Source organism: Numida meleagris, chromosome Z, assembly GCF_002078875.1.
Source record: "Numida meleagris isolate 19003 breed g44 Domestic line chromosome Z, NumMel1.0, whole genome shotgun sequence".
NCBI lineage: Eukaryota > Metazoa > Chordata > Aves > Galliformes > Numididae > Numida > Numida meleagris.
In genome coordinates, this window is record NC_034438.1 from 1,349,924 (window position 1) to 1,376,843 (window position 26,920).

General features: G+C 51.9%; 1 protein-coding gene across 7 annotated transcripts in view; it reads right to left on the reverse strand.

The window, feature by feature from the left end:
* The window catches only part of CTIF (cap binding complex dependent translation initiation factor), a 99,146-nt gene continuing 77,155 nt past the window's right edge, over positions 4,930 to 26,920 (reverse strand). For all 7 annotated transcript variants that reach the window (XM_021379958.1, XM_021379955.1, XM_021379954.1 and 4 more), the window contains 3 exons: positions 19,358 to 19,513; positions 9,060 to 9,113; positions 4,930 to 8,179 (listed from right to left, as the gene is read on the reverse strand). In XM_021379958.1, coding sequence (XP_021235633.1) covers positions 7,964 to 8,179; positions 9,060 to 9,113; positions 19,358 to 19,513 — 426 coding nt within the window. In that variant the 3' untranslated portion in view covers positions 4,930 to 7,963. The remainder of the gene's footprint in view (positions 8,180 to 9,059; positions 9,114 to 19,357; positions 19,514 to 26,920) is intronic.

A 26,920-nucleotide genomic window follows, 5' to 3' on the forward strand; every position in this document is an offset into this window, starting at 1 on the left:
AACGCATGGACATAACCCACAGACGTAACCCATGGATATAACACACCTCATGGGGCTCATCAGCTCACTTCAAAGCCAATGTCCTGGGATGAATGGGTCAGAAAACAACCTTGGCCTCCCATCAGCAAGGCAAACTGAGGGTGAGAGCTTGGAAAAGGTAGAAAACAGAAAAGAGCCCCACTGCAACCAGGTGCCCATTGAAGGAGAGAAGAAACCTGGTGTCAAGGCATTCTCTGGAGCATGGTTGACAATAAGGGAGTCCAAATTTCTTGATCACAATGGGAGGGAGGCAGCACTGTGTGGACAGAGTTCATGGGTGTGGGGCTGTGGTCAGTGGGTCCTTGGGTTCTGCTGCAGATCCAAAGGGCACAAAGCATTGGTGCAATGAACCTGAGCCTCTGGAGGAGCTTTGTGATGGATGTTTTGCACTGTCAGCCCTGCTGCTCCTGCTCCAAAGCTCGGGGAGGGGGGGGTCACACCAAGTTCAGGAGGTGAATTTTTCACCTGAGGCATATCCTTGTTGCAGGAAGGCAGAGCTCCAGATTGGGATCTGCTTTGTTAGGGGAAACCCATCTCCTGATACAGCGCTGGTCCTGGCTTGGGGAACTGCGGGAAACACCAACCCACGTTCACCAGACAGTGCTCATAGAATCACAGCATGGGTGGCTTGGAAGGGACCTCAGAGCCCACCCAGCCCCACCCCCTGCCACGGGCTGGTTGCCCCCCACCAGGTCAGGCTGCCAAAGCACCGCTGATGAGCTCAGGCACAGGCAGAGGCTGTCAGCATGGTGCTGGTACTCACAGCCTGGCACTTCCCTTCTGTTCTCAGCATCGCTGGGGCTGCAGAAACCCCTCTGCTGCTCCTGGTCTTTCTGAACAGGGTCTCAGAGTCCAGTGGTGTGCTGGGAGGCGTGGGGGGCTCACGGCATCTCCCACCATCCTGAACATCACCTCCTACGTCCCTACACCACAGGATCATGGAATTGTTGGGGTCAGAGGGGACCACTCAGATCACCCATAAGTGAACACCCATTGCAGCTGTTACTCTCCATCACACTCTCATCCCAGTGTCTCAATATCAGTGCTGTATCCATCAGTGGATGCGTGCTCAGAGGGCAAGGGATAACTGCAGAGGTGCACTGCAGTGATCACAGAGACAGTGGGGCTGGAGAGGAGCTCTAGACACCCTTGTCTGACTGCAGACATCCTCCTATCCCCACTGACCGCGTCTCCAAGCATGGGCATGTAGGAAGCACTTTGGGATTCATAGCATCACCCATCCCAGAGGTCTTCCACCCTTGGAGTGCCCTCTCCCACCCTCTGCTCCATCCCAACGCAACGTTGCTTTCAGCTCTCATTGCTCTCAGCTGCTTTTGGGCCTCATTAAAGAACACTGCAAAAGCTGCTGTTAATTAACATTCCTCCAGCTGATCCCCTTCCTCCTGCAGCCCCTCCTTCAGCCTCTCTCCTTTTTGTGACGCCCTCCCCCACCCCCCCACGTGGAGGCTCTCCTGACCCCTGACTGTTTTGTAGGACATCACAGGGGTGGCACACAGGGGTGGCACATGGGGGGTGGCACGCATAGGGGTGGCACCCATAGGGATGGGACATGGCAGGGGTGGTGCACAGGGGACAGAGGCCACCCACTGTCCCGCGGTGACCCAGTGCCGGCGCCCTGCGGCGGTGCCCGTCCGTCCGGGCTCCCTTCCAGGCGCGTCATGGGACTCCCAGCAAATCCCCTGGGGCCATCCGATCCCGGGGACGCCGGCACCCAGCGCTGCCGGCGCCGCTCAGGGGTTTTCCATGGTTCAAGGTGCCAAAGTTCATTGATAACGGCGCCCGGGGGCTCGAGTGTCACCGGCGCTTGGGGTGGAAATGCAGTGCTGTCGGGATAGGATCGCTTGGAATGAATTGAAACTTTGAGTTCTGCTGTTAGGGGAATAAAACCCCGCATATACTTGGTTGCATCGCTGCTGAGGGATGTCAGCAGCTCCCATTTCACAGAGCAGATGATGATGAAACTCCATCTGCAGCCCCGCGGAGACGAATGCCACACATTTCCCAGTAGTTCTGGAATGGCCATCAGATGTGTCAGAGTTAGGAGCCGCCCCGGGGACTTCTCCTCCAGTAGCCACCGTTCCTGGAAATGAATCTGTGCATTCCCTAAAGCCGGTGACAATGGGAGCTGCTGTTGGATCGCAGAGGAGGTGACCAGTGGTGTGGTGCAGCCCCACGGCCGTGCTGGGAAGGGGCACGTGGGGTTGGGGACAGGAATCTGGGGGCTGGAAATGCCTCTCCTGTGGCCCTCCAGCATTTCTATCAGCAGAAATCACAGAAAGCACAAGGTCAGACCTCCAGTGCCCTCCCTCCTTGCCTCCCTCCCCATGAACTCTCTTGAACTTGGGAAAACCAAACCAGTGCTGGGTTCACATTCCATTCGTGTTGTAGATAAAGTTCAGCCTCCTCCTGATTTTGGCCCAGAGGTTCCCACCAGCAATCAGGCTCTGGTGCTGCACCAGTCCCAATCCACCTCACTCACCCTAAGTCTCACCATGCAGGTGGGACAGGGAGCATCCCAGCCATCCCATCCCACCGTCAACCCATCCCCACCATCACGCCCGCTCATGGAACCGCAGAGGTTGAAGAAGACCACTGAGGTCATCACATCCAACCATTTACCCATCCCCACCATGCCCAGCCATAGAACCATAAAACCATTCAGGTTGGAAAAGGCCTCCAAGATGACCATGCCCAGTCATGGAATCATAAGGGCTGGAGAAGACCTCTACAGCCACCAAGTCCAACTGCTGACCCACCACCACCACGCCCACAAATGTGGGTCATGACATCCCATGTGTTTCTCTGTTGTTCCTCTGATCCAGCACCTTGGGACAATCAGGTAGAGAAGAGTGGGTGCAGACCCAGCATGCCCATGCCAGATCCCTTCTTTCCCTCCTTGGATGTCTCACCCTGCTCTGGGTGGCCATGCCAGGACAGTGGTGGGACCAGATGGACCTCAAGGTCCCTTCCTCCCATTCTGTGGTTCTGTGAAGGTGTTTGCAACAGCAGGAAGGCAGAAATCTCTTCTGTAAGGAACTGGGGGTGTCTGAATTGGAAATATGGGGACCAGAGATGGTTGTCTGCCCCCTGAAATGAATACAACCAGGGAATCTCCGCATGCGACATGATCCCAAGTGCTTTCCCCCTTCCCTAAAAAAACCACAATGGGTTTTTCCACCAGCAGTGAGTGTGCCTCACGTCTGTGCTTTAGCAGAACAGAGCCCGCACCTGCAAGCCTGGGTCTGATTTCTTGCAATGCTGTAAAACACAACACCCTGGGGTAGAAGTTACTTGCTGTAAAGCAATGCACGGCGTGGATTTCGCAACCTTTGCTTGGTGTCTTTTTCTCCCCAGAGCAGTATTTTGCAGCATTTGCCCTCAAACCAGTTCTTCTTAATGCAACAGATGTAATTAGTAGCAGACAGGTTGCTGTAACTTGTCCCTGACACAGCTCTGTCCTCTCCCCCCTTCTCCTCCAACCCTTATTTTCTGGAACGGAGCTCTTTCAGGAGAGTTTGGGTTTGTTCAAGCTCAACATTTAGAAATGCCCAAAACTAAAATTTCAATTTCAAGATTAAAATCTGAACTCAGAGGGTGCTCTTCTCCCTCCGTGCACCAACAGCATCGGCTCTGGGCAACCACGCTTTGTGGCTTCTCCTTATGAGTGGGGGTTGCTGGATAAAGAGGAATTCCTACAGGTTTTGCAGGATCGTGGCCTGGGTTCTGGGATTTGGGAGGGACGAGCCCCAGATATGGGCCCTGGGATTTGGGAGGGACGAGCCCCAGCTATGGGCCCTGTTTGCCAGAGGGCATGGAGAGGACACAGCACATGCAGGAGATGCGCATGGTTGTGTGATGCACCTCCAGGAAACAGACTGGGTACATCCCAAACCCACAGGACCTTGTCCTGTTGGCACCAGCTCTGGAGGAGGGATAGGGGATGCTCTCAAGGCCCATTTCCTCAAACAGAAACGTGCCATGGGAAGGCTTGGTGGGAAGCTACTGAGAAGGGCTGTGCTAACCAAGTCCAAACCCTTTGTTTAGATGTTATTGCTACAGCAACATAACATAGATTGAAATGAAGCACTTTGCTTGGTGAAAAACTTGGGCAATTTGGGACAGAACGGAATTCTGAAATCTCAGCATTTCTCTTGAGAGGGACTTTTGCATATTTTCCCCATTAACGCTGTAGCAGTGCTGTAATGGGTGTGAAACCACCAAGCTGTGACCTCAGGGTAAGGTGTACCTCCACGGAATCATAGAATCATGAAGGCTGGAAAAGTGCTCCAAGCCCAAGCCATCTCACCATGCCCAATGACCATGTCCCCAAGTGCCACATCTTGGTTCTCGAACACCTCCATGGACGGGGACCCCACCACCACCCTGGGCAGCCTGTGCCAGTGCATCACTGCTCTTGGGAGAAGAAATCGTCCCTAATATCCAACCTGAACCTCCCTCGGTACAACTTGAGGTCACCACCTCTCATAAAGTTGATGCAGCACAGACCCAGCTCCTATTTTTCCCTGCTCTGCCAACAGCATAACCCAACGCAGAGCCTCTGGGTGACTGCAGCAGAGCTTGTGGGTGGCACTCCCATCTGGGGACTGCTCCTCCCACTGCCCCTCTGTTTGCTCGGAGCCCGGCGAGCTGCGCGCGGTCACGTAGGCATGTTGCAAGAGGCACTGCCACTCTCGCACAGCAGGAGCCGATCACCTGCATCCTCCCGCCATGGCCCGGCAGCCGACGACACAAAGCCCTCACCTCGAACGACCCGCGGCCTCTCGGCGAACGCACACATCTCAATTAGCTCAAAAAGCCCTCTCTAATTGACTCCGGCGAGGCTGAGACGGGTTTTCCAGGGGACACTTCTTCGAAAAACCACAGCTTTATTTATTTCTTTATTATATATATAATGAGTAACAGGCAGAGCGGTGCGCCCGGTCGCGATGCGCTGCGGGGTTCCCCCACCCTATCCCCATGGCCAAAACCTACTGGGAAGGGGCACCACCGAGCGGCACTGCGCGCACCGGTTCCAACACAAGCTGTGGGATCTATGGGGCTATGCTTCACACCAGACACTGTAATTTTCCTTATATCCCCCTCTATCCCATGTTTGAAGCTCAACACCGAAAACTGATGGCACATCCCAACAAAACGATGGGGAAACGTCAAGCTTTACACATTTATTACTCGGATGATGCGCTTTATAGCATACAGTGGGTCGGATGTTCTATCAACAAGACTGCGTTGCCACAAAGAGTTGTCAGCTCCCTTGTCTCTGAAACGCTGAAAACGATGAGTTTTTGTTTTCTCTAGGATGAATATCTAGTCTTTATGTTCCCCAAATCCTTTCTCCTAGTTTTGTTTTTTTGTTTTTTTTTTCCGTTTTTAAAAAGTTTTTTTTTTTTTTTTTAAAGCGCTTCGTTTAACAAATACGATTAAATTAAAAATGGTGCCTCTTCAAATGCAAATAAATACATTAAAAAACAACAGGAAAAGAAAGAACTGCTAGCGTGAACTTCCGCAGGACACCGCTGCTCCCTCGGCGATGGACGCGGCCCTTCGTGTTTGTTCTCCTGAAAAATACTGAAAGCGTCACTGGGACGGGCTAACAGCTCACACCACGAAGAGCAGAAATAGTGTAAAGCCATAAAACACCCAGCGGGGAAACAAAAGCCCTCTTTCAGATTTTGAGAGATTTCCAAGCGAGGGATGTTGTAAAAATAAGCGGGAAAACAAATCATCCGTTCTTCTGACAAGTTTTCCTTTGAAACTGTCAATCACGCCAAGAGTAGATACTGATCAATCTCTTCTGGGGGATGAGGGGAGCCAGGCAAATCACTTTGCCTTTTTTTTTCCCCCCTGTTTTCGTTCCACCTGCATACAGACAAGAGTTTTCCAAACGGGGGTGAAATCTCTCATGGGGAATCCAAGCAAGCTGGTTGCGGGCACCAACGCCTTGTCTCTGGCAGCTGTTTGGCAATGGGAAGGAGGGTGCTGGGGGCTCCGGTTTTGGGGCATCGCCACGGTGCCAGCCCCACTTTTGGCCAAAAGGGGGTATTCTGCACCCCAAATGCAATGCTGCCCACACTTCGCCCCCACAATGAGGGACACCAGCAGGGAAAAAAAAAAAATAACATTTTTGGTCAACCCTTAGATTCTCACGCATCAGCGGAGCGAGGGATGTACCGAGTGACCGAGCGGTCGATGGCAGGATGAACACGGACATTAAAACAGATGGATTTCACACAAAAGTTCTCTGATGGGAGAAATCCCAGCGCTGGAGGGAAAACCTCCCCTGGGCTTTTTTTTTTTTTTTTTTTTTTTTTAAATATATTTTTTTCCTTCTTTTTTCCTTCTTTCGCTCCAGTCGGAGAGCGGGGTCCAAGGGATGCTGCGGCGTGGGGTGCAGGGAGGCTGCCAGCTCGGATCCCAGCATCGGTCCTTCCATACAGGCAGACATCTCCCTGCTTCTCAGCATTTAGGACTGCTGAAGCTCCTCTTTCCAATTCCTCTCTCATACTCCAGACGTGGATTTGGAGACACACCAACAGGCAACCAAATGAACGGCTCCCATCGCACTGAACCTCCGAACCAGAACTCTCACCTCCTCAACACCTTCATGTTGAAAGTCTCTGTTCTTCCAGCTCCCCAGAGAACCACAGAACCGTGTAACGGTTGGGTTGGAAGGGACCCTGAAGATTGCAGAACCATAGAACAGTTGGGTTGGAAGGAACCTCCAAGCCCACCCAACCTCAGCCTGCAAACTAGATAGGAAACGCAGCCAGTGAGAAAGCAGCAGGAAACCTGTATTTCTGGATTTTCTGTGTTTTCCTCTTCTTCTCCCCCATCATTCTTCTTTGCCATACACTTTTTGCCTTCTCTCTGCTGGTTTCCCAAGAAGAACACCAAGTCTTCATTTCTCCCTTGCTCTGTACATGAATAGGCCTGACTATAACAGGCCTGCTCTTAAATGTATAATTACAATGATGACAGTAATTACAATAAAGCACTCTTTCAACAGAAACAACAACAACAACAAAAATACAAAAAAATAAACGGGCTGTCATTGAGTGGATGGGAGATGCTGCAGCGTAGCAGCACCCCGTGTTTTGCAGAGCTCCTAGCTCAGGGCACGTGTTTTTGGGTAAATCCGCGAGGTTTCTGGCAAGAAGACTGTGGCTACGTTGCTCCTACAGTGGTTTTCGGGCTCTTGTAAAATCCTTCTGCTTCAGCATCTTCATGAAACTATTAGCGAGCCGGAGGGGGAGCGTTGCTGCCCCGACTCCGCGCTGATCCTAATTGTCCGTTTGACGATAATAAAACAGAATAAAACACAGGAAAAAAAAAAAACAAAACAACCCAGTGCAAATCAGAAAGCCGTCCTACGTGCCCATCAGCATCCGGAGGAGACGGAGCGGAGGTGGGGGCAGAAAGTCGAAGAGAAGAAGGAGGGGGAAAAATGAAAGAAAATAACGAGAGCTCCGCCGGACAAAAGCCGTCAGTGATGAGCGTCTGTGTAGTGTGTGCCGCGCTTTGTCCTCCCCGGACATCTGCTGTGCGCTGTCTGCTGCCAGTTGGCCAGGGCAGGGCGGGGGGACAGCTTGAAAACAATCCCGGCCCCATTGGGCTCGCTCCTCCGACTCGCCGTCGTCTTTCTAAAGCCAAACAATAACCCGGCGGGACGCGCCGATTTCAGAAAAGAAACCCTACAACAAAAACACGGCGGGGAGGAGGGGGTGGCACTTGGCGACGAGGCTGAAAGAAACATGCTTCTCCCTCCCCACCCCACGAACGTAATTCTCGAGCATGCTGGGGTTTGTCTGCTTGGGTACATCAACCGGAATCCCACTAAGGTGCACGTCTTCTCCTCGCCCCTTCCCACCCCGCCCCGTCCTGCCCCTCAGGCCGTCAGTTTTTGGATTGTCTTGTTGTAGTACTGCGTGATGGTGGGCGTCAGCGGGTTCCAGTTGTTGGCGTGCAGCTCGATGACCTCCAGCAGGAGGGAGCGCGTCAGCATGGACTCGGAGGGGCACAGCATCTTGTCGCGGGCTGCAGCCAGCAGCTCCGTCATCATCTCGGGCAGCTGCTCCTCCAGCAGCCGGCCGGTGCTCTGCAGCTGTCGGGAGAGACGGGGCAACAGCGTTACAGCTTTGTGTGCTTAGAAAGACGGTATCATTAGGGTTGGAAAAGGCCATCAGGCCCAACTGTCAACCCATTGCCACCGTGCCCCAATGATATCAGAATCAATTAAGGTTGCAAAAGAGCACTAAGACGACCTAGTCCAACTGCTGACGCATTCCCACTTAGCCATGTCCCTAAGTAGAATCACAGAATCATGAAGGTTGGAGAAGACCTCCGAGATCCCCAACCCCAACCCACCCCTCCATGCCCATTGACCACATCGTCAAGTGCCACATCTCCATGGTTCTTGGACACCTCCAGGGACAGAGACTCCACCACCTCCCTGGGCAGCCTGTGCCAATGCCTGATCATTCTTTCCTAGAAGAAATTCTTCTATTTCCCTCTCTTGTTGAAAAATAGAAATGCTGCACTACGAGTGAGGCGGTGGGAAGGAGGGGTGGACGGTTCGTCTCCCACCAACTTCAAAGGCAGTAGCAACGGATGCTTTGGAAAAATCCCACCTAAAGCTTGACCTATTGTCAAAACAGACTACTGTGATGTGGTGTGCAGCCCTTTACCTGCTCCTCCATTTGCTGCTGATTCACAGCTGTCATGTGCCCTGGTCACTAAGCAGGGCTCTCCTGGATGCAGAACAAATCCCCCTTCACAGCGACCAGCACTGCGTTTCCACCCTTCTGACCGTGGCCATGTGCTCCTAAAGCAGCGTGAGCCCCAGAAATCCCAACCCCAACTCTGCAATCCCACCTGTGCAGTACAGGTACCACAATTTCCCTACAAAGCACAGCAAAGCTCTCTGCAGAACCCACCACCGCTGCAGTAGGCAGAAGGGGCAAAGTGAAGTGGAGCTCCCCTACCTCCATGGAGCAGCACAGCACGGCATCCTCCTTCACGTCCTGAGATTGTAACAACTGCAAAAGAGAGGAGACTGGAGATTAACCACTTCTCTTGGAGTACTGATGCCTGCTGAGAGCATGGGAGTTTTCCCGGTCCCTTCCCATCACCTTATCCTTCCTGACCTCAAAGCATGAAGGATCTCCATTCACCTTTTGGCATTTTAGTAGTGATTTTTTCAGCCACTTCCCCACCGGAACCAACCCCAGATCTAGCTCAGCTCTCCCAAACTCTGCATTCCAAACACAGCCCATAGGCACAAGCAGCTTCCAAGAACACCCCAACGTGATGGGGTACACAGGGTCAGGCCCACAATGGCATGGGATATTAGGTCAAAGGCAAAGGGCAGCTCAGCCTGTCCGTCCCCAAAAATGAAGGTCTGTGAGCAAAGATGGGTCAAAAATGCAGATTTGTTTTGGACAGTGCATGTTTCTTTGTTTCTGTCTTCACTTTACTACTGTCATGCACACACAGTCATTGTTTCAGGCTTTCTGCTAAAGCCACAGGAGACAGAGCAGAGTCATTCTGGCTGATTTTCTAGCAGATAAAAGCTGTGATATGGGGCGTTGCTGTGACCAACTTGAACTGATTTCATTCACCTCTGAAATTCATTAAAAAAAAATGGCAAAATTTGGAAAAGTCTTTGGGCTAATTAAACCTGCCCATGCACAGCATGGCTCAGTGGCAGTGAATTTGCTCCGAAGTCTTACTGACCACAACGTTCTGCTTTTCACCCTCAATCATCTCTTCTTTCCATTCTCATTTTTTTGTTTCCTTTCCTTTATAAATGAACACATTTTCAGCTCCAAAACAAGAGGAAACTCAAAGAAGTAAACAAGAGGTAACTCAAGGAGTTACCACAGGTCTCAAAGCTCTGTCTTTGCTCTCTTCTGTTTTCAGCAGAAAGCACTTTGCTTTGAAGCTGATGTTGATGGCATCTGGACGAGCATGTGGTCCCATCGGTCTGTTCTTGCATTAGACAAACGTCCAGCCAGGCACTGAATGCATGCAGCAGTTCCCCCAAGTTTATCTTTCCACCAAACTGTTTGGAAAAACTTGGTTAAGCCCAAGGCAAAAGCTCTGAGATAAGTTCTCCTAAACAGTTAACAGATTCTTTGCAAAAAAAAAAAAAACCAACCACAAGAGATTACATTAAACCCAACAAAAAAACATCTATCTCAATTGGAGATAAATATAAACAGGCAGTAGCCCAGAAGTACACTTCTGGGATACTGAGCAGAGATTGAGATGCCACCATCGGGTTGTCACCACTGGGATGTCCCTGCTGTTATGCCACTGCTGGGATGTCATGGCTGGGATGAAAGCACTGGGGTGTCAGCACTGGGATGTCACCACTGGGATGTCACTGCTGGGGTGTCATGGCTGGGATGGCATTACTGGGGTGTCACCACTGGGATGCCACCATTGGGATGTCACCGCTGGGCTGTCATGGCTGGGATGGCACCATTGGGATGCCACTGTTGGGTTGCCACCACTGTGATGGCACCATGGGGGTGTCATCACTGGGACGTCACCGTAGGGATGTTGCCATTGGGATGTCATCATTGGGACAGCATCGCTGGGATGCCACCACTATGATATTACACTATGATTACACTGTGATTACACTATAATTGAGATGCCACCATCGGGATGTCACCACTGGCTCACACAAGCAAGGCTGCATGAAAGTATCAAGTGTGCAAACCCAAACCTGAGCAAACTGCAACCCTGGCATGTGGCTTTTGCACAACCAAACCCTGACCCTAAGCAACGGCATTAATCGTTTGCAATCTGATTTTTATTTACTTATTTCAAGGTAAACATGCTATACTTAGTAAATTAGCACTCCCACATTGGAATTATTATTTATTTCACTATTTATAACTGCTCCTTCCTGCTGTAGAGTGCTGCCCCAGCCCCACTGTGTCTCACACCATTCCCATTGGCTGCCCAGCCCCCCATGCTTTGGGTTTACCCTGCAATCATCCCCTTGGGGCTTAGGCTGTCTGCAAGAAAGCTTCACCTTGCTCTTCAGCCCGTTCCCTGTATTGGGTGAAGCCGTGCAGCCAAAGCAGCAGTTGCTGCTGGAAAGCAGACAAAGAGTCTGCTCGATTTCCTAAGAGCAGGGGCCATGTGCCAGGATCTGCCCAGCCGGTCACATAACACCCGGCCACGGTTGCGAAAGGTTTCTCACTTCTGCTGCTGGTGCTGGATTGAGAGCTGTGCAGACTGGTGGGAGACAGAAGGCATCGTGCTTCCATCTCTGCAAAGCCCTCGTTCCCAAATGTCTGTGCCCCACTGAGTGATGGGTAAAAAATGGTTCTGTTGAATGACCTGAAATACCCTGAGGGTCTGTTCCTGGAAGTGCTGTGTGTGGTCAGGATTTCATGGGAGCACCGGGCATTATTGCTTATAAAATCTAAGGAACTTCACTGACAGCAGATTTATGTACAACTCTGAATATCCACCAGCAAAATAGAGTAGCAAGCATGTACACCTTATTTCTCTCCACTCAGCAAGATGGACTCTGAAGGAGAGCTGAAGATTTTACATCATCCAGTCCAACCTCCCTGTTTGTAGATGGCTTTGGATGGGGCACTGGGCAACCTGGTCTGGTGGAGGGCAACCAGCTCATAGCACAGGGCTGGAATTGGATGGACTGTAAGGTCCCTCCCAACCCAACCACTCCATAGTTCTCTGGTTCTAGGATCTTCAAGGTCCCTTCCAACCCAACCATTCTATGGTTCTATGATTATCCTTTCAATTCCTTCCTCCTCTGCTCCCAAGGGAATGTGCTCATGGTACTCAGAGCATCCCTGTGCTCCCATTATCCAGGAGAGGACAAGAAGGCCCCAAAACTGCATCTGGGCTTCATCACATAGAACCAGCTTTCTCCTTCCATGTGCTGATGGACTCACCTGAATTTGTTGCAGATCAGTAAGCCAAACTCCCTAGTACACCAGTACACATCCCCACAACTATTTGGGTTCACTGCCCACTTTCTACCAAGATAACCCATGCCACAGAAGGGCTGATGCAGAGCTCTCAGCATGTCCACACCATGAGCAGGATGGAGAACCTGCCTCGCTTCTCACCAAACCATGCAGGTTGGGTCATGCACTGCAGCTCTTCCCATCAGGAGGTGCATACATTACCCTCTACAGCTGCAATGACACTTTTCCTGTAAGGCTTTGTGCTAATTATTGTATATGGCAATGCTTGCAGAATGGCATTAGCAGCGCTGGCCACAAACTGCCTCTTAGCATGCAGTGCTTTGGGATGCTTCAGTGATGACTCTGGTGTGAAAGCCAAGAGGATTTTCTGATCTCCTGGAATGATCAACCAGATCCATGGGGTGGTTGGGGCCTCTCTGGGAGCAGCACTGAGCAGGGGTTGGTCTGTCTGGGTGGCACAGGGTGGTGAAAAAAGACTGGGGAAAAAGCAAAGTGCAAATGTGTACGCGGGGGATGAGTAATTAAAGAACACTCCACCAGCACAGCCAGTTCCAGGATTCCTACAGTCTGTTCCCTTTAGAGGTATCAACTCCCCACTGCGAGGCATCAGAAGAACTTTTGGGATCAGAAGACCATAGACACAAGTAGCATCTTCTCTGATACTGAGGTTGCCCAAGCATGAAATGAGTTCTGGGGAATACCTTTCCCTTACAGAACTGATGAGGTGGGGGATGCAGAGGGCACACTGTTTTCCCACTCAGCCCCACTGCAGACTGAATCAGCAGCAAAGAGTGAGGCTGGACATGTTTGGAGGAAACAAGAATAGCCACCCCAAAATCCCTGCTACCCCAGCCTGAGGCCTCCAGCTTCGATGCAATGAAGGTTCCAAGACCACTGCAGATGCACAAAGTGTACCCCACACAGGGGTCTCAGCCCCTTTGGGAAGATGCTGATGGTAATTCCCACTTGTTCCATTGGGAAGAGGCCACAGGGAAGGGGCATGGCTGGCCCCACAGTGAGTTAGGGGCAGTATCATGCTGTATCTGGGACAGCCTGAAGGAGCTGCTTAGTGGCATCTACTTGTCTTACAGCTTTTAGCTGAGGAGGAGACTTCTGTTCTCTGCTTACCCAACCTGGACACTCTGGGAGGACAAGAGGAGATTGGTTTGTTTATTGCACCCAGTAAATGACAACGTTGGTTCTCCTCTCTGGGCTCCTGAGGAGTTCCAAAAAGAGACTCTGGGCCAGAGAACAAAGCCTGTGCGCAGCCATGGGAAACTCCTCCTCCTTCCCACTGCAGACAAGGGAAACCATGAAACACAACTCTCTCCCCAGATCTGGGACAGCAAAAGAGATTCCTCCAAAGGTGGAAACGATTAAGAGGCAATTCTAGGAGACAACGATGAAGACAACCTGGTTGCTCATCAAGCCAGACCATGCAACCCAACGGTAGCCCTATTGGGTGGCTGCCATTAGGAGTGAGAAGTGGAGGGCATCACCCTCACCGTGGGGACACGTCCATGGGGATTGTCTGAGCAGGACCAGAGGTATGCGTGCGGGTGGGGTGGAGGGGGAGAGCCACCCAGCCGGCCTCATCCTGCCTGGCTGCAGCCATAAGAGCCCTGGGAGCAGAGGATGTGACCTCATCCCAAAGGGAAACACAAAACGTGGAAAGAAGTAGCGGCGAAAGCATCGCGCTGATTGCACAGGGCCCACCCTTGGCTGCCGGACGCTCCGTGCTTTCCTGGCTCTTCACGTGGTTGTGGACACAAATAGCATCACAGAACATGCCGAGCTGGAAGGGACCCATAGGAATCACCGGGTCCAACCCCCGGCCTCAAACCCAAACCCTATGGCTGACAGCAGTGTCCCAGTGCGAGGAGGAGGGACCATCCCTAGGGATGGCATCTGCCCTCATTGCTCCTTCCATCTCTTCCCGTGGAATGAAGGTGCTTCCCCAGCAATCCCACAGGGCAAGGGGACAGTGGTGGCCCTGGTTGCCCCTGGTTGTCCCTTGCTGCTCTAAATTTGGCTCCGCCTGCAAAGCTGTTCATAATCCAAACCTTTATCCACGATGGCAGCTCATATGGAAGAGAGCAAACCCCGGGGTGAGCAGGTACACAGATGGGATTTTCCCTCCCTGGCACCAGAGCCCTTCATTGTCTGTAATGTGTCACTGCAGTTCCCATGTGCACTGGCTGTGACCGACTGAGTCCCACAGCTTTCCAGGAACACACGTTCTGGTGCACAGAACATTGACTCGAGCTCTGGGCATCACCATTTTTGTGTCTTCATCTATTCCCAAACACCACCTGCTCTCCAGGTGAGACGCTTCCCAGGCATTCCCCTCAACCCTGTCCTTGGCCAAAACCGGGAGCACAAACAAAAAAAAACCCATTTGCCATTCTGTGTTGTGTTTGCCCCCACATTCCCAGGGGTTCAGCTCAGTGACCAGCAAGGCTCTGTAGGCAAAATAACTAACAGCTGGTTTCTTCCATCCTCCTCATGCCCAGCTCTTCCCCCTGGACTCACTTCTCCCTATTTTCTTGGGTCAGCGCCAGCCACATGGAGCTCCTGGGCAGGAGGGGCATGGGGTCAGGATCCGGACCTCTCGCTGCCTTCACTGTGCAACAGAAAAGGCAAATTCTGTCTCGCTCTCAGAGAGCACAATCCTAAAACCCAACATCTTATTACACTGCCAGACGGCCTCCAAATCCCGATGCTTTTTGAAAAGGGAAAGCCATTAAAATAAAATCCCCTCCATGCTACAAGATGTGATTTTCTCTCCCAGCAGCACCGCCCTGTGTCTCGGCAGCAGCCGGGGAGGTTCTTCCTCTCTTCCTCCAAAGGAGACAGCAAGAGGCAGTGCCCTCCTGAAGCTCAGACGTTAATTACCGCGTTGGAATACTTCTCTAAATTACACAGCATGGCCCCAGGAGATAACAGGCACTGAGAGAAGGGAGGGAGTGGGGGTGCCATCTGTGTGCTGCACTGCAGCTCAGGCGTGGGGAGGCAACGAGGCAGAGCAGCCCCCACCCTGCCCCACACCCTGGGGCTTGCAGAGAGTGGGGAGATGTGGGGCTGGCCAAGGAGGGAAGCGCTGTTCCCAGCAGTGGAGGCAGGGAACCAGGAAACACATTCCCCATGTGGGACCCCAATGGGAAGCCTCAATTTTATGGGGACCCTCAGTGGGACCCTTCCCATGACATGGGGACCCCAATGGCACCGTCCCCCCAGATTGGTACCCCCTCAATGAGACAACCCTCCATGCCACGGGGATCCCCAAAAGGGACTCCCCCCCTCAAGTTGGGACCCCCAATGGACCACCCTTAGTGACATGGGGATCCCAACGAGAGACCCCAGTAGGACCCACCCAACATGGAGACTCTCCCAGTGTGGGATTCCAGTGAGAATCCCTCCAGCTTCCTTCATGGCATGGGGACCTCCACTGGGACCCCCCAAGCATAGAGACACCAACATGGGACGTTTAATTAGCCAGTGACGAGCTGCTTTCTGGCATGTGCCTAGAATCTGTCCCAGCAGCCCCATCCCCTGCACCCATGGGTGCTGAGAGCACAGTGCTGCGGCAGCGTGGTAGCTCTCTGGGAAACTAGAGATGGGGAAGATGCTCACCATGAGAGAAAGCTTCAGCTATGAGGATCTGGTGGCTGGACTTGATGATCCTAAGTGGTCTTTCCTTAATGATTCTATCATTAATGATTCTATGATTTTGGAGCTCATCAGCCCCACGCCAGGCCATGGGAAGACCAAATGGAGAGAGTCTTGAATGAGACTGGGAATGGTCAGCATGGATGTGCCTTACCTCCTGGATTTATGGAGATTTAAAGACGAGAGGAGAGCATGGCTGTATTCTGCATTCACTTTAACAAGCGTTTGGGCTGTCTCCCAATATGCAAGCACTGGTGGACAACCAGGTAAGTTAAAAACCTGTTTGGATGGTTGGGCATGGAGGGTTGTAGGTGTAGGGTGACAACCCAACTCCACTTGGAGGCCAGTAACAGGACAACCATTGGGTTCATTGCAGGACCTGCCCTGTTGAGCATCCCTACTAACAACCTGGAGGAGGTGAGGAGCTCACTCCTGCCCAGTCTGGAAATGACACCGAGTCGTGGGGACCACTTGACGTGCCAGCCAGAGGGACCTCTGTGGGCTGGAGGAAGGAACAATGGGAACCTTAAGAAGCCAACAAGACAAAGAGCCAAGTGCAGTGCAAGAGAGGAACATGGGGGCAGGGAGAGGGTTGTAACAGGGCAGGAGGGAGGCAGAGCCCTGTGGGACCCCAGTCCTTGAGGAACCACGCAACGTCACTGCCTGCTATCTTTGAAACTGGTTTCTCCACTTTCTTGCTCGACTGCCATAGGCAACTGCTGAGATTCCCTAGATGTAAATCCAGCTCTGTCTGCCACACGGCATCATACAAACAAACAAACGCATCCCAAGCAGCACTCGGCACCAACTCTGGGCTGGAGGCAGCTCAGCTGGCAGCAGGCTGGCAGGAAGGTGGCAGCTCCCAGCCCAGAGGCACCTCCTGAGCTGGCACCCAAACAACATCCCATTGAGGATGGGACGGAGATATGAAAGAATCCAAACCTCCTGACACTGCTCATCTCACACAGATCCCACACAGCACATAGCACAGAGCTGGGTGAGGAGCAGCCAGCCCAAACCGAGTCTCAGTGGGGCAGAAGTGCTCAGAACCAGTTGGCAACAGATGGGATACAGCACTACTTATCATCTCTCTGCCCGCAGCAGCCACAGGGCGCTCGTTAACCAGGCTCATCCCCCCTGATGGTACATGCTGGTCCCCAGTCCCAACCCATTTTCTAAACTTTGCTGACTCAGCAGTGAAGAATAAATGTGGTTTTGCTGCAAGAATCAGAGTCCTTTTGTTGCCTTGGCTTCGGAGGACGTGCAAAGCGACGTGTTGCTGGAGCAGAGAGCTCCACACTGTGCAGAGGCAGAGGCTTTGGGGCAGCAAGGATGTCAGCACCGCCACCCATCATCCTTCAACGCAATGAGGATTTACAGAGACTGATTTGGCATAGTTTTCCGAATTGAGCTGGGGCCATGTGGCCACAGGGCTGGGAGACCACAGTGGGACATCCCTCTCACTGCAGCCACCAAGCTCAGAAGCCCTCAATGCCCTAAAAGTGCTCAAAGCTTCTTTTTCCCAAGCTCCCCACGTTTGGTAGCTGCCATCGTTCTCTGGTTCTTATCTGCCAAAGGGGCTCTCCCTAAAATTCCCTTCTCCCTGTAACCCCCAGGTGCCAACCTTGGGGCTGGGAGACCCACTTCCCGTCTGCAGTGCTATGACCCAAATTACCTCTGCTCTGATGAACACTTGCTCCCATCCCCACTGTCCCCACGCTGCTCCCATCCTGGTGGCACCTCGCTTTGCATCAGCTCTGTAATTAGTGGTGGTGTTAATAAGCTTTTATTGAGGGAAAGAAAAGGACCTGGAGAGGAAGCTGGAGAGGAAGCTCTGCAGGGGAAGGGAAGAAACATTCCTGCTGCAGCCATCAGGAACTTTCCCCTTCCTCTTCTCATTCTCTCGCTGACCTTTGCCTGAGTCTGCCAAAGCCATAAAGGAAAAGGGAAAAAAAAAAAAAAGCGAGAAACTAAAAAGCAAGAGAAGCTGGAAGGACAGGCAGAGCAGAGACAGTATCTCTTGTCACCTTGCCCCTGACACTGATTTATCACCAGAGGATGGGTGGATGGAGGTCCCTTCCAACTCAACTGATGCTATGACTCTATGAGAACCCAGTCAAGGTCCCAGCCCTGAGGCCATGGGCCAGTCACTCTGGGGCATGATGGAGAGCTGAACAGCTCTGGCTCACCCACATCAGCTGAGCTACAAGGCCTTCATCTGCAACAAACGGAACAGCTTGGACAGAGCTGTCCCATTTATGGAACACGGAGATTGATGTTTAAGAAACAAGCTTCTGCGTGGCATCTTGATATAATTAGTAATGGCTTTTTACGGAGCTGCTCTGTAGCAAAAAATACCCGCAACATGTGAAACTCGTGTCTTTAGAGTGCCACCATGCCCCTGTGCCCCCAAGATGACATGAGCAATGGTGACGTCACAGCAAGGGCAGACAGGAGCGTGTTGGGAACAATTCCAGCCGAACCAGGGCTGAGTTGTGTCATGGCTGTGATGGGAAACTGGAGGAACAGGAGCTCTTCCCAATGAGGTGACACATAGTGCTGTGGGCAGAGAATTTGGAGAAGTTCTGCTGCTCTTAGCGTCCCTCTCCTGTGAGATGCATGTGCCTCATCGTGATGCCCCGACAGTTTCTCACTGTTACACTCACTGTCTGTGAACTCTGCCCACAGTACTACTGCAAAGACAAAATGTTTATTAAGCGTTTGCATTCACAGAAAATTTTCCATGTTAAAAGTCATTCCTGGCAATTTTTTGCCCTCTCCTTTTCTTGCCCAAGATCTAGCAGAGAATGTACTGGACTGACAATGTGGGAGTAATGGCACAGGGGAGCTTGCCCCTCTCTCTTTCCTCTCTTTGTCTGTCTCATCCACTCAATGGTGTGAGTGCCTACAATCACAGAATAATAGAATGGTTGGGTTGGAAGGATCCTTGAAGATCACAGAAGTATAGAACCATAGAATGGATGGGTTGGAAGGGTCCTTGAAGATCATAGAAGCATAGAACCGTAGAATGGTTGGGTTGGAAGGGTCCTTGAAGATCACAGAAGCATAGAACCATAGAATGGTTGGGTTGGAAGGGTCCTTGAAGATTATCCAGTTCCAACCCCTGCCACGGGCTGCCTGCCCCCCACAAGAGCAAGGCTCCATTCAACCTGACCTCGGGCACTTTCAAGAATGGGGCATACAACTGCCTTTAAGAAGCTTTTATAGCTCCTCTGGTGGTGATTTTTTCAGTGGTGGGATATGCCAACCTAAACATTGGGTTTGCAGTCCCAATCGTTGGGCTTTGCCAACCCTTTGAAAAAGGAGTCACTTGCATGGAGCACGTGGTTTTCATGAGAAGAATCACAGTGGACAGAAAAAGCCAAGTGTCGTTGGAGGCATCCACACTGCTAGAGTGAGAAGCATTCATTTGGGGAAAGCAAATCTCCAGGAATAACAGAGCAAACACAGAATCACAGAATCGTTAAGGTTGGAAAAGACCACTAAGATCATCTAGTCCAACCCTAACCCATCCCCACCATGCCCCACGCATCACTACGCAACATCTACAAATCACAGGCAATTCAGCACTGCAATTCAATTGCTTGGACAAGGACAACCTCTGAAGGCATTACCTCCCTGAGGCAGGTGTAGATGGGGCACACGAGGACTCGGAAGGGCTCGCCGGTGCTGCTCCTCATGGTGCCGAAGACCTCGCAGAGGAAGGTGATGAAGCCCAGCCAGCGCTCCACATCCCGCTGCTGCAGCTCCTCCCGCATGGTGAAATCCTTCTGCAAGAGGGATGGAAACAACGGGCTGCATTAGCAAAACCGCACTGCTGGGAAGAGGTGACAGCTGACTGGATGGAGAACTGGGAGGAAATGGAAACTCAGGGTGGGGGAGGAAGGCAGACAGACTGACTCTTTGGTAACAGTGGGGGGATTGCTCAATGTGAGCACAGTGGTTGGGATTTCAACATGGTGAAGCCACCAGAAAGTACGTAGGGCAGAAACAACACCGACATCTGCAATGTCACAGCTCATGGTGGTGGTGGCCTCCTCTGCCCTGCTCCTCTCCTTGGATGGACATACGGCATTTTTTCCCAGTACACAATCAACACTGAAGGATAGCAAGCAGAAGGAGCTCAAACATTAACATACGGGGAATGTGATGGGTGCTGGTGGCTGTGTTGAGTCTGCTGGTCCAGCTTAGCTTGATCAACCCATACACACCAAGTGGAGTTCCAGCTCATCCAATCCATAGACACCAACCAGTGTCCCAGCTTGCCCAACCCACAGACATCAAGCAGTGTCCCAACTTGTCCAACCCATAGACACCAACCAGTCCCAGTTTGCCCAACCAGTCCCAGTTTGCCCAACCCACCTCCAACCCAATGTCCCAACACCCCCTGGGGTCTCACACAATGATGTGTCCAGAAGATGAAGGGAGCACAGCCTTGACAGAGAAACGTCACCCTGCCCTGGAGCCAACGGCTGCCAGGCCCAAGGATTATGAGAGTGCCATGATTTACAGAGAAACATCAGGAGCAAAATAGCTCCTCCAGCCAGGGAGGAAACAAGGCTTTGCCCAAATGCAGGACCTGAAAAGGGGCGAGTGTGTTGGAGATGTGTGGAGAGCAAGGAGGAACATGGAAAAACAAACAGAACACTTTCTAGAGGGCACCAGCACCACATGGATGGCGCAGGATTGCATGTCGTTCAGAGCCAAGAGCTCTTCCCTCTGCAAGACATCCCACGTGGTACCACTTGTCTGTCTCCATAGTGACCTTGCCTTGGTATTAATAATCAGCAGGCACTACAGAAGGGAAAACCAGAGAGCAGGACAAGTTCATTCCCAACAGTGCAGTGCATTCCCAGTTTGGCTGCACAACATCTTAACTCCAGAACTGAATAAAGAAGCTTGTATCATTTCATCTCCCTTTATCCTGACTGACTGAGACAGAGGCTCGGCTGCTCCCAGGGCTCCAGCCATGCATGGGAGATCCAAGGAAGGAGCTATTTATACATTTCACTACAAAAGGGAAAAAAAATAATATTTGCATATGCAGGAAAAAGCCTTGTAACACCACCAAGCCACTGCTTAACCACACAGAGATGACTCATTCCTCTCTACGCCTATTTCTATTGGGCAATTGCCCAACGTGTCTGCATTGAAATCAAACACTGCTGGGTTGTTTCGGAGTCTCCAGAGGAGTCTGCAGAGCTCTTCCTTCCGTTGTCCCAGGGTGGAGCAGTTATTGGCCAGCTCAGGTTATCACCCTGGGGTTACCCAATGGCTTGGAGTTCCCACTTGGCTTTTTGTGAAACAAAAAAAAAAAAAACCCAGCCAGAAATGGAGAAATGTACTCCTGACATCCCAAGAAAGACAAACACAGCCTGATTCCGCTCATCCTCATTTCTTCATTGGGAATGTTTCCCCCAGGGCTTATTGGGACTGACATCCCCCAGCTCTACCCATGCTGCGCATTTATCCGCAGACCATTTTTATGTGAGTCCCACTGCTGCCCAGGAAAGCACGAGGGTTATTTCAGTGACAAGTCACCACTAAACAACTTTATTTAACATGGCAGCACCCACGTTCCCCACGTCCCAGAACCTCTCTGCAGCTGAATGATCCCTCACATCCGAGCTGGGGACCTCAGAGTGGGATGAGGGCAGTCCCCAGGAGCACACAGAGCGTCCTTTGCAAAAGCATCCTTTTGCCAGAGGTAGGAAACCCTTCAGAACTGTGCTGAACCTCAGTGGCACCACCACCACCACCTTGCCCCATGAACTTTGTTTGCTCTGGAAATGCCTCGCTCAGCTCTATTAAAAAAAAACGCAATGGATGGGCCTGCCTCATGCTTGCGTGGTGAGGTCAGTGCAGTGAGCGCGTCCTCTCTCATCAGTTTGGCAGTATTTTTAAACACACACAGTATTACTAATTTGGGGGTGCCCCGGCCTGTCGATACGATCTGAATGCATTTATGGGATGACCTTCCTCCTTGTGAGCTTCCAGCACTGGAAACAGCAAATGTTGTGGGGCTCTTTACTCCTGCCACCCAATCAAAGCCCACATCTCTCCACGTGGATGCACCTCACACAGTGCTGTTGCTTTCTGGCCCAGACATGAATCACAGGATATCCCAATTGGAAGAGACCCATAAGGAAGATGGATCCAACCTCTGTCTCCACACAGCACCACCCAAACCCAAACCCAGTGTCTGAGAGTGGTGTCCCAATGCTCCCTGAGCGCTGGCAGCTCATGACCGTGCCCACTGCCCTGGGTAGCCTGTTCCACACCCATTCCATAGAATCATGGAATCACTAGGGCTGGAAAAGACCACCAAGATCCCCAAGCCCAAGTCCAACTCACCCCCACCGTGCCCACTGACCACGTCCCCAGGTGCCACATCTCCATGGTTCTGGAACACCTCCAGGGACGGGGACTCCCCCACCTCCCTGGGCAGCCTGTGCCAGTGCCTGACCATGCCTTGGAGAAGAAATTGTTCCTAATACCCAACGTGAACCTCTCCCTGGCACAACTTGAGGCCGTTTTCCTAACTCCCAGCCAACACAGCTCCATGAGCTCTCCTAAAACCAGAAAGAAGCCCCAACAATCACGAGGAGAGGAGCAGAACCCCTCCTGTTTCGGTGGGCAGCAGCGGGCTGAGGAGCAGCGCTGTATTTTGAGCACCAGATCTCAGCACCGACAGCTGCAGCCCGAAGCCATCCCTGGGGACTTGGCCACACTTTTTAAAGCCAGGTCCCAAATAGCTGCACACCACCGACGCACGGTGGCTGTGTTAGAGGGCAAAAGTTGACCATGGGATAAAAATGAGGGTTAATTTCAGCTCCACCACCTTCTGATGGAAACAAATCCTCTGCATTTGGGCTTGTTGCTTGGTAAACACCGGGCCCTTCCTCTGGCAGCTCTGCTGTTTACTCACTGCCAAGGAGGGAGGAAATACTGAGTCAGAAATACTGCAAAAAAAGAAATATAGAACGGTGAGGTGTTGGTGATCAGTGCGACATAAAAAGATGTACTGAATACTTGGTGTTACTGGAAATGTGCTGCAATGGTTGGAGTCCCGAAGGGCTCTTTGGGAATAAGGCTGAGATAATAATAAAGGCAGGAGGAGGGATGGGGCAGATGCGGGGTAGATGCATGCAGGAGGAGGTCAGGAAGAGCCTGACAAAGCCTTGGTGGCACTGGGGATTGACCCAACGTCTCGATGCTCGAGGTCTATTTCCAGCCCTGCGTGGGCTCCTGTCACCTCCACCACTCTGATTTCCCGGGAACAACGTGCTCATCTTCCTCTGCACAGAGCTACGGGGTGTGGGACTGAGACATGCAAATCAGAACAATTAGTGTTACTCCAACAAGAGAGCTATTGACATTTAAAGCAGATAAACCTCGTAAATTGCAGATGACACCCTGTGCCCAGCCTTGCAGGTCTGGCCCTCACCCAGCTGTGAGGCATCGCTCTCCCACAGGTTTCATCACTGCGTTTCCTCGAGCTGGATCTGCACCAGGCGAGCGCAGGTCTGCCTCTTCCCAGCTGCTTTGGTCACTTTGGCAAGAGCAGAAGATAGGACCAGTGAGCTTCCACGTGGAGCTGGCTCCATCATCGTTACAGCTCCGTGCATCTGTCTGGTCCTACTCCAGGGGCCACCTGCCCACTGTGGGGACCTCATGATTGATTGCAGCGATGCTCCTGAGGTTCTCGGTTAATTATTAATTGGACGAGTTTTAAAGCACTCGAGGGGGAGCAGAGTAATGGATCAGCAAACAGCGAAGCGTTGCTGTTGATCTGGCTGTTGCGAGAGATCTTGGAGCACTTTCTCAGTGATGCTCTGAGGTGGCCGTGAGGGCGGAGCAGCCCAGTCTGGCCACAAGGAACAGCAAACACCATTTAGTGGTTGTCCTGGTGTAAAAATCTTCGTTAATGAGCCTCTGAGTGCACATGCTGGAAAACACAGTGCCCTGAGGGTCAGCAAACACTACAACTGAGCTGTAGAAAATCTCATTTCTACCAGAACACATCAGCCAGCATCTCCGCAGAGCTCCAAACCTCATACCTTATTAATGGAGGAGTACCTTTGAAGTTTCTTTTCAAGTGGGGTAAAGCTCAGAGCACAATTGCTCTGGGAATGTATAGAAGAAAGAGAAGGAGGCACTTCAGGCACCTTGACTGCTTCATCAGATATCCTCCATTGGCACCCAGGTGATGTTGGCCAACACGTCCTTCTCCAGTGGCCAACATGTCATTCAGTGGGACCAAGGTGATACTGGCCAGCACATCCTCCACTGGTACTCAGGTGATGTTGGCCAACACATCTTCCTCCAGTGAGACCCGGGTGATGCTGGCCAACACGTCCACCTCCAGTAGCCAGCACATCCTCCACTGGTACTCAGGTGATGTCGGCCAACACGTCCTCCTCCAGTTGCTTTCCTTGTGACTTAATTTTTATAGTCACCCTACCTAGCACCTTTCTGGGCTAATGCTGGATTCAGAACACTGTGGGAGCATCAGCTCAGCCAGGTAACAGCTGTTTATCACTGCTGCATAAAGCCCTGCCTCTCCCACGAACCCAGACGAGACTCTCACAGCTGATATTGACCACAAACCCCCAAAACCTCAACAGTCAGAGGTTACTCCCGAACATACCCAGGGCCTCTGAACTGCCCTGTTTATGCCAAGAAATGCCCCACCAGCAGGCTGATCCGTGTCAGCACAGCAGGAACACAATAGCAATTTTTTTGGCCTTAAAATATAAAAAAATGCAGCAAGATCTGGGAGCCCTCAGGCAGCCATCCAGGTCCATAGGAGGATGGGTTTTCCCTCCGTCTGTCTAGAGCATGACCCACAGGGGCAAGGAGGGAAGAGGAGGAGATGGGGTTAACAGCTCTCAGCCAGGCATATTCGAGGCACCCAGAGTTCGTGTAACATTTCATGCTGGGACCCTTTTCTAAATTCTTTTGGTCATGGGAGAAAATGCAGCAACTGTTTAGTCTACAGGGAGTGGTGGCTCTGGCCCAGCACTTGGACGCTGCTGAGCAATCGTGCCGGCACCTCCAACCTTATCTCTGCTTTCTGCCTGCCCCTCTGCACCAGCAGCCAAATGTCTGCTGGGTATGGACTCACAGTACTGCTGCTGGTGACACTGCTCGGGGATCCACGCAATGGGATGAGCAATGACCAATGACTGTGGTCCCGAGGTGAAGTACCGGTGTACTAAAAATGTCACTGTCCAGCTCTATTTACACAAAAGATTGCAGAAAGTCTTTCTTGGGTGCTAATGTTTATAGACCCTATGAAGGATCTGTAACAGGGAACTTCTACTATAGCAAATATTTTCCTTGGCTAGCTCTTTTTTTTTTTTTTGCTTTTTAAGGATGTAAAATCTGTTCCCGGTTGCTCCACTAGAGGATGTTGGTCAGCACATCCTCCAGTGGGACCCAGGTGATGTTGGCCAACACATCCTCCTCCAGTGGGACCCAAATGATGCTGGCCAACACATCCTCCAGTGGGACCCAGCTGACACAGGTGACAATGTCCATACCCTACCCACACTGCAAGCTCTCTGTCTCCATTTTCACTTCCTGGTCCTCCTGGCCCACAGGTGATATCAGCGTTGGGTTTCCAGCACTGCCAGATAGCATTGTTCCCAGTGCTCCTTCCACCCCTCTTTATTAAAAAAATCACGCGGTGCATCTTGCTCCTCCCCTGAGCACACTGCACACCTGCTCCCTGAGGTCACTGCTGATGGGGTCAGCAACCAGCCCTGGGAAATCCCTCATCTCACCCCGCTTTGGGGGGGCTGCAGGGTGGACCCCTGGCCAGGTGATGCTTTGTCAGGGGCTCACCCCAAACACCTCCGTTCTGGGGCCACAGAGACACGGCCACCAGCTTGGATCCGCCTCCTACGCTCAACCACATTTTCTGTGTCCCCACAATATTGCTTGGGGGGGGAGGGGGGGCAACACAGGAGCAGGGATTTCCTGACCCTGCAGCAGTCTGACCTGGATTGACGCAGGGCAGTGGGAGCAGATGGCCTGGCAGGCTGCTGTATTAACTCGGCTGAGTCCCCGGGCTGGCAAACCTCATCCCACGTCCTGAGGATGAAAGGTTTTGAGCCTTTTAAGAGTAAATGGGTCCTCTCTCCAACAGAACCAGTGAGCCAAGAGCGGTTTTCAAAAAACCATCCATCCTGGTGCAAGGATTTCTTAGTGTTGGGAGAATTCCTGAATTTCTTCGCTTCTGGATGGATTTTCAGGCATTTCTCTACCTTGTGTTTTTTTTTTTTTTTTTGCCAGGCGGGGGGTACCACGCTGAGCCTCGCGTATCCTCACCCCAGCAGCAGGTGGGAGCAGCTCGGAGCTCCCCAGCGGGCAGCAGCTGCCTGGATCTGGCTGGGTTTGCAGGCAGGCTGCGGGCAGGCTGCACAGTCCGCAGTCTCCACCTAGAGCCCGGCAGAGCTTCTGCTCGGCACTGCAGGATCCATCCATGCCCAGCACACCAGGATCAAGGGGAAGCTCCATGCCCAGCCTGGGGGTGATGCTCTCCAGGGAGATGGTGGGACCCCAAGCCTCACCCTGAGGTTATAGGGGCTGAGCCCTGCCATGGCCCAGCTCACCCTTCCCACATCCTTGTGCTCAGCATGGCAAATGCTTCCCGTTACATCCTGATTTATCAAAGGGGGTTAATTAGAATCAAAGAACCATTAAGGTCGGAAAAGACCTTCAAGATCAGTAAGTCCAACTATCAGCTGTCACTTGATTCTCCAGTATTAACGACACAACGTTTATGTCCCAAAAAGGGATTATAACTCAGTTTTACTCTTCTGGGACCGACAACACCAGGCTTATGAACTTTGCCACCTTCCTGGCTGTGCCCCTACAGAAGTGGTCGCTCTGAACATACCCAGTCCAGCACAACTCAAACACTCATGTGACCCACGCCAAAAGCCACAGGATTTGAGTTCAGGTTTTAAAACCTGAGCAAAGCACAGCACCGAAGCATGGAATGGCTCTTTCTGGGGTGTCAGGAGATCAAGCCAACATGGCTCACTGGAACCTCTCATGACAAGTTCTGTTGTTGAGCAAGCACGAGGCTGAAGAGCACAGATGAATCCCTGCACGGATATGCAGTAGGGCTTATAACTGGGTATGCACTAGGATATGCAACTGGTATG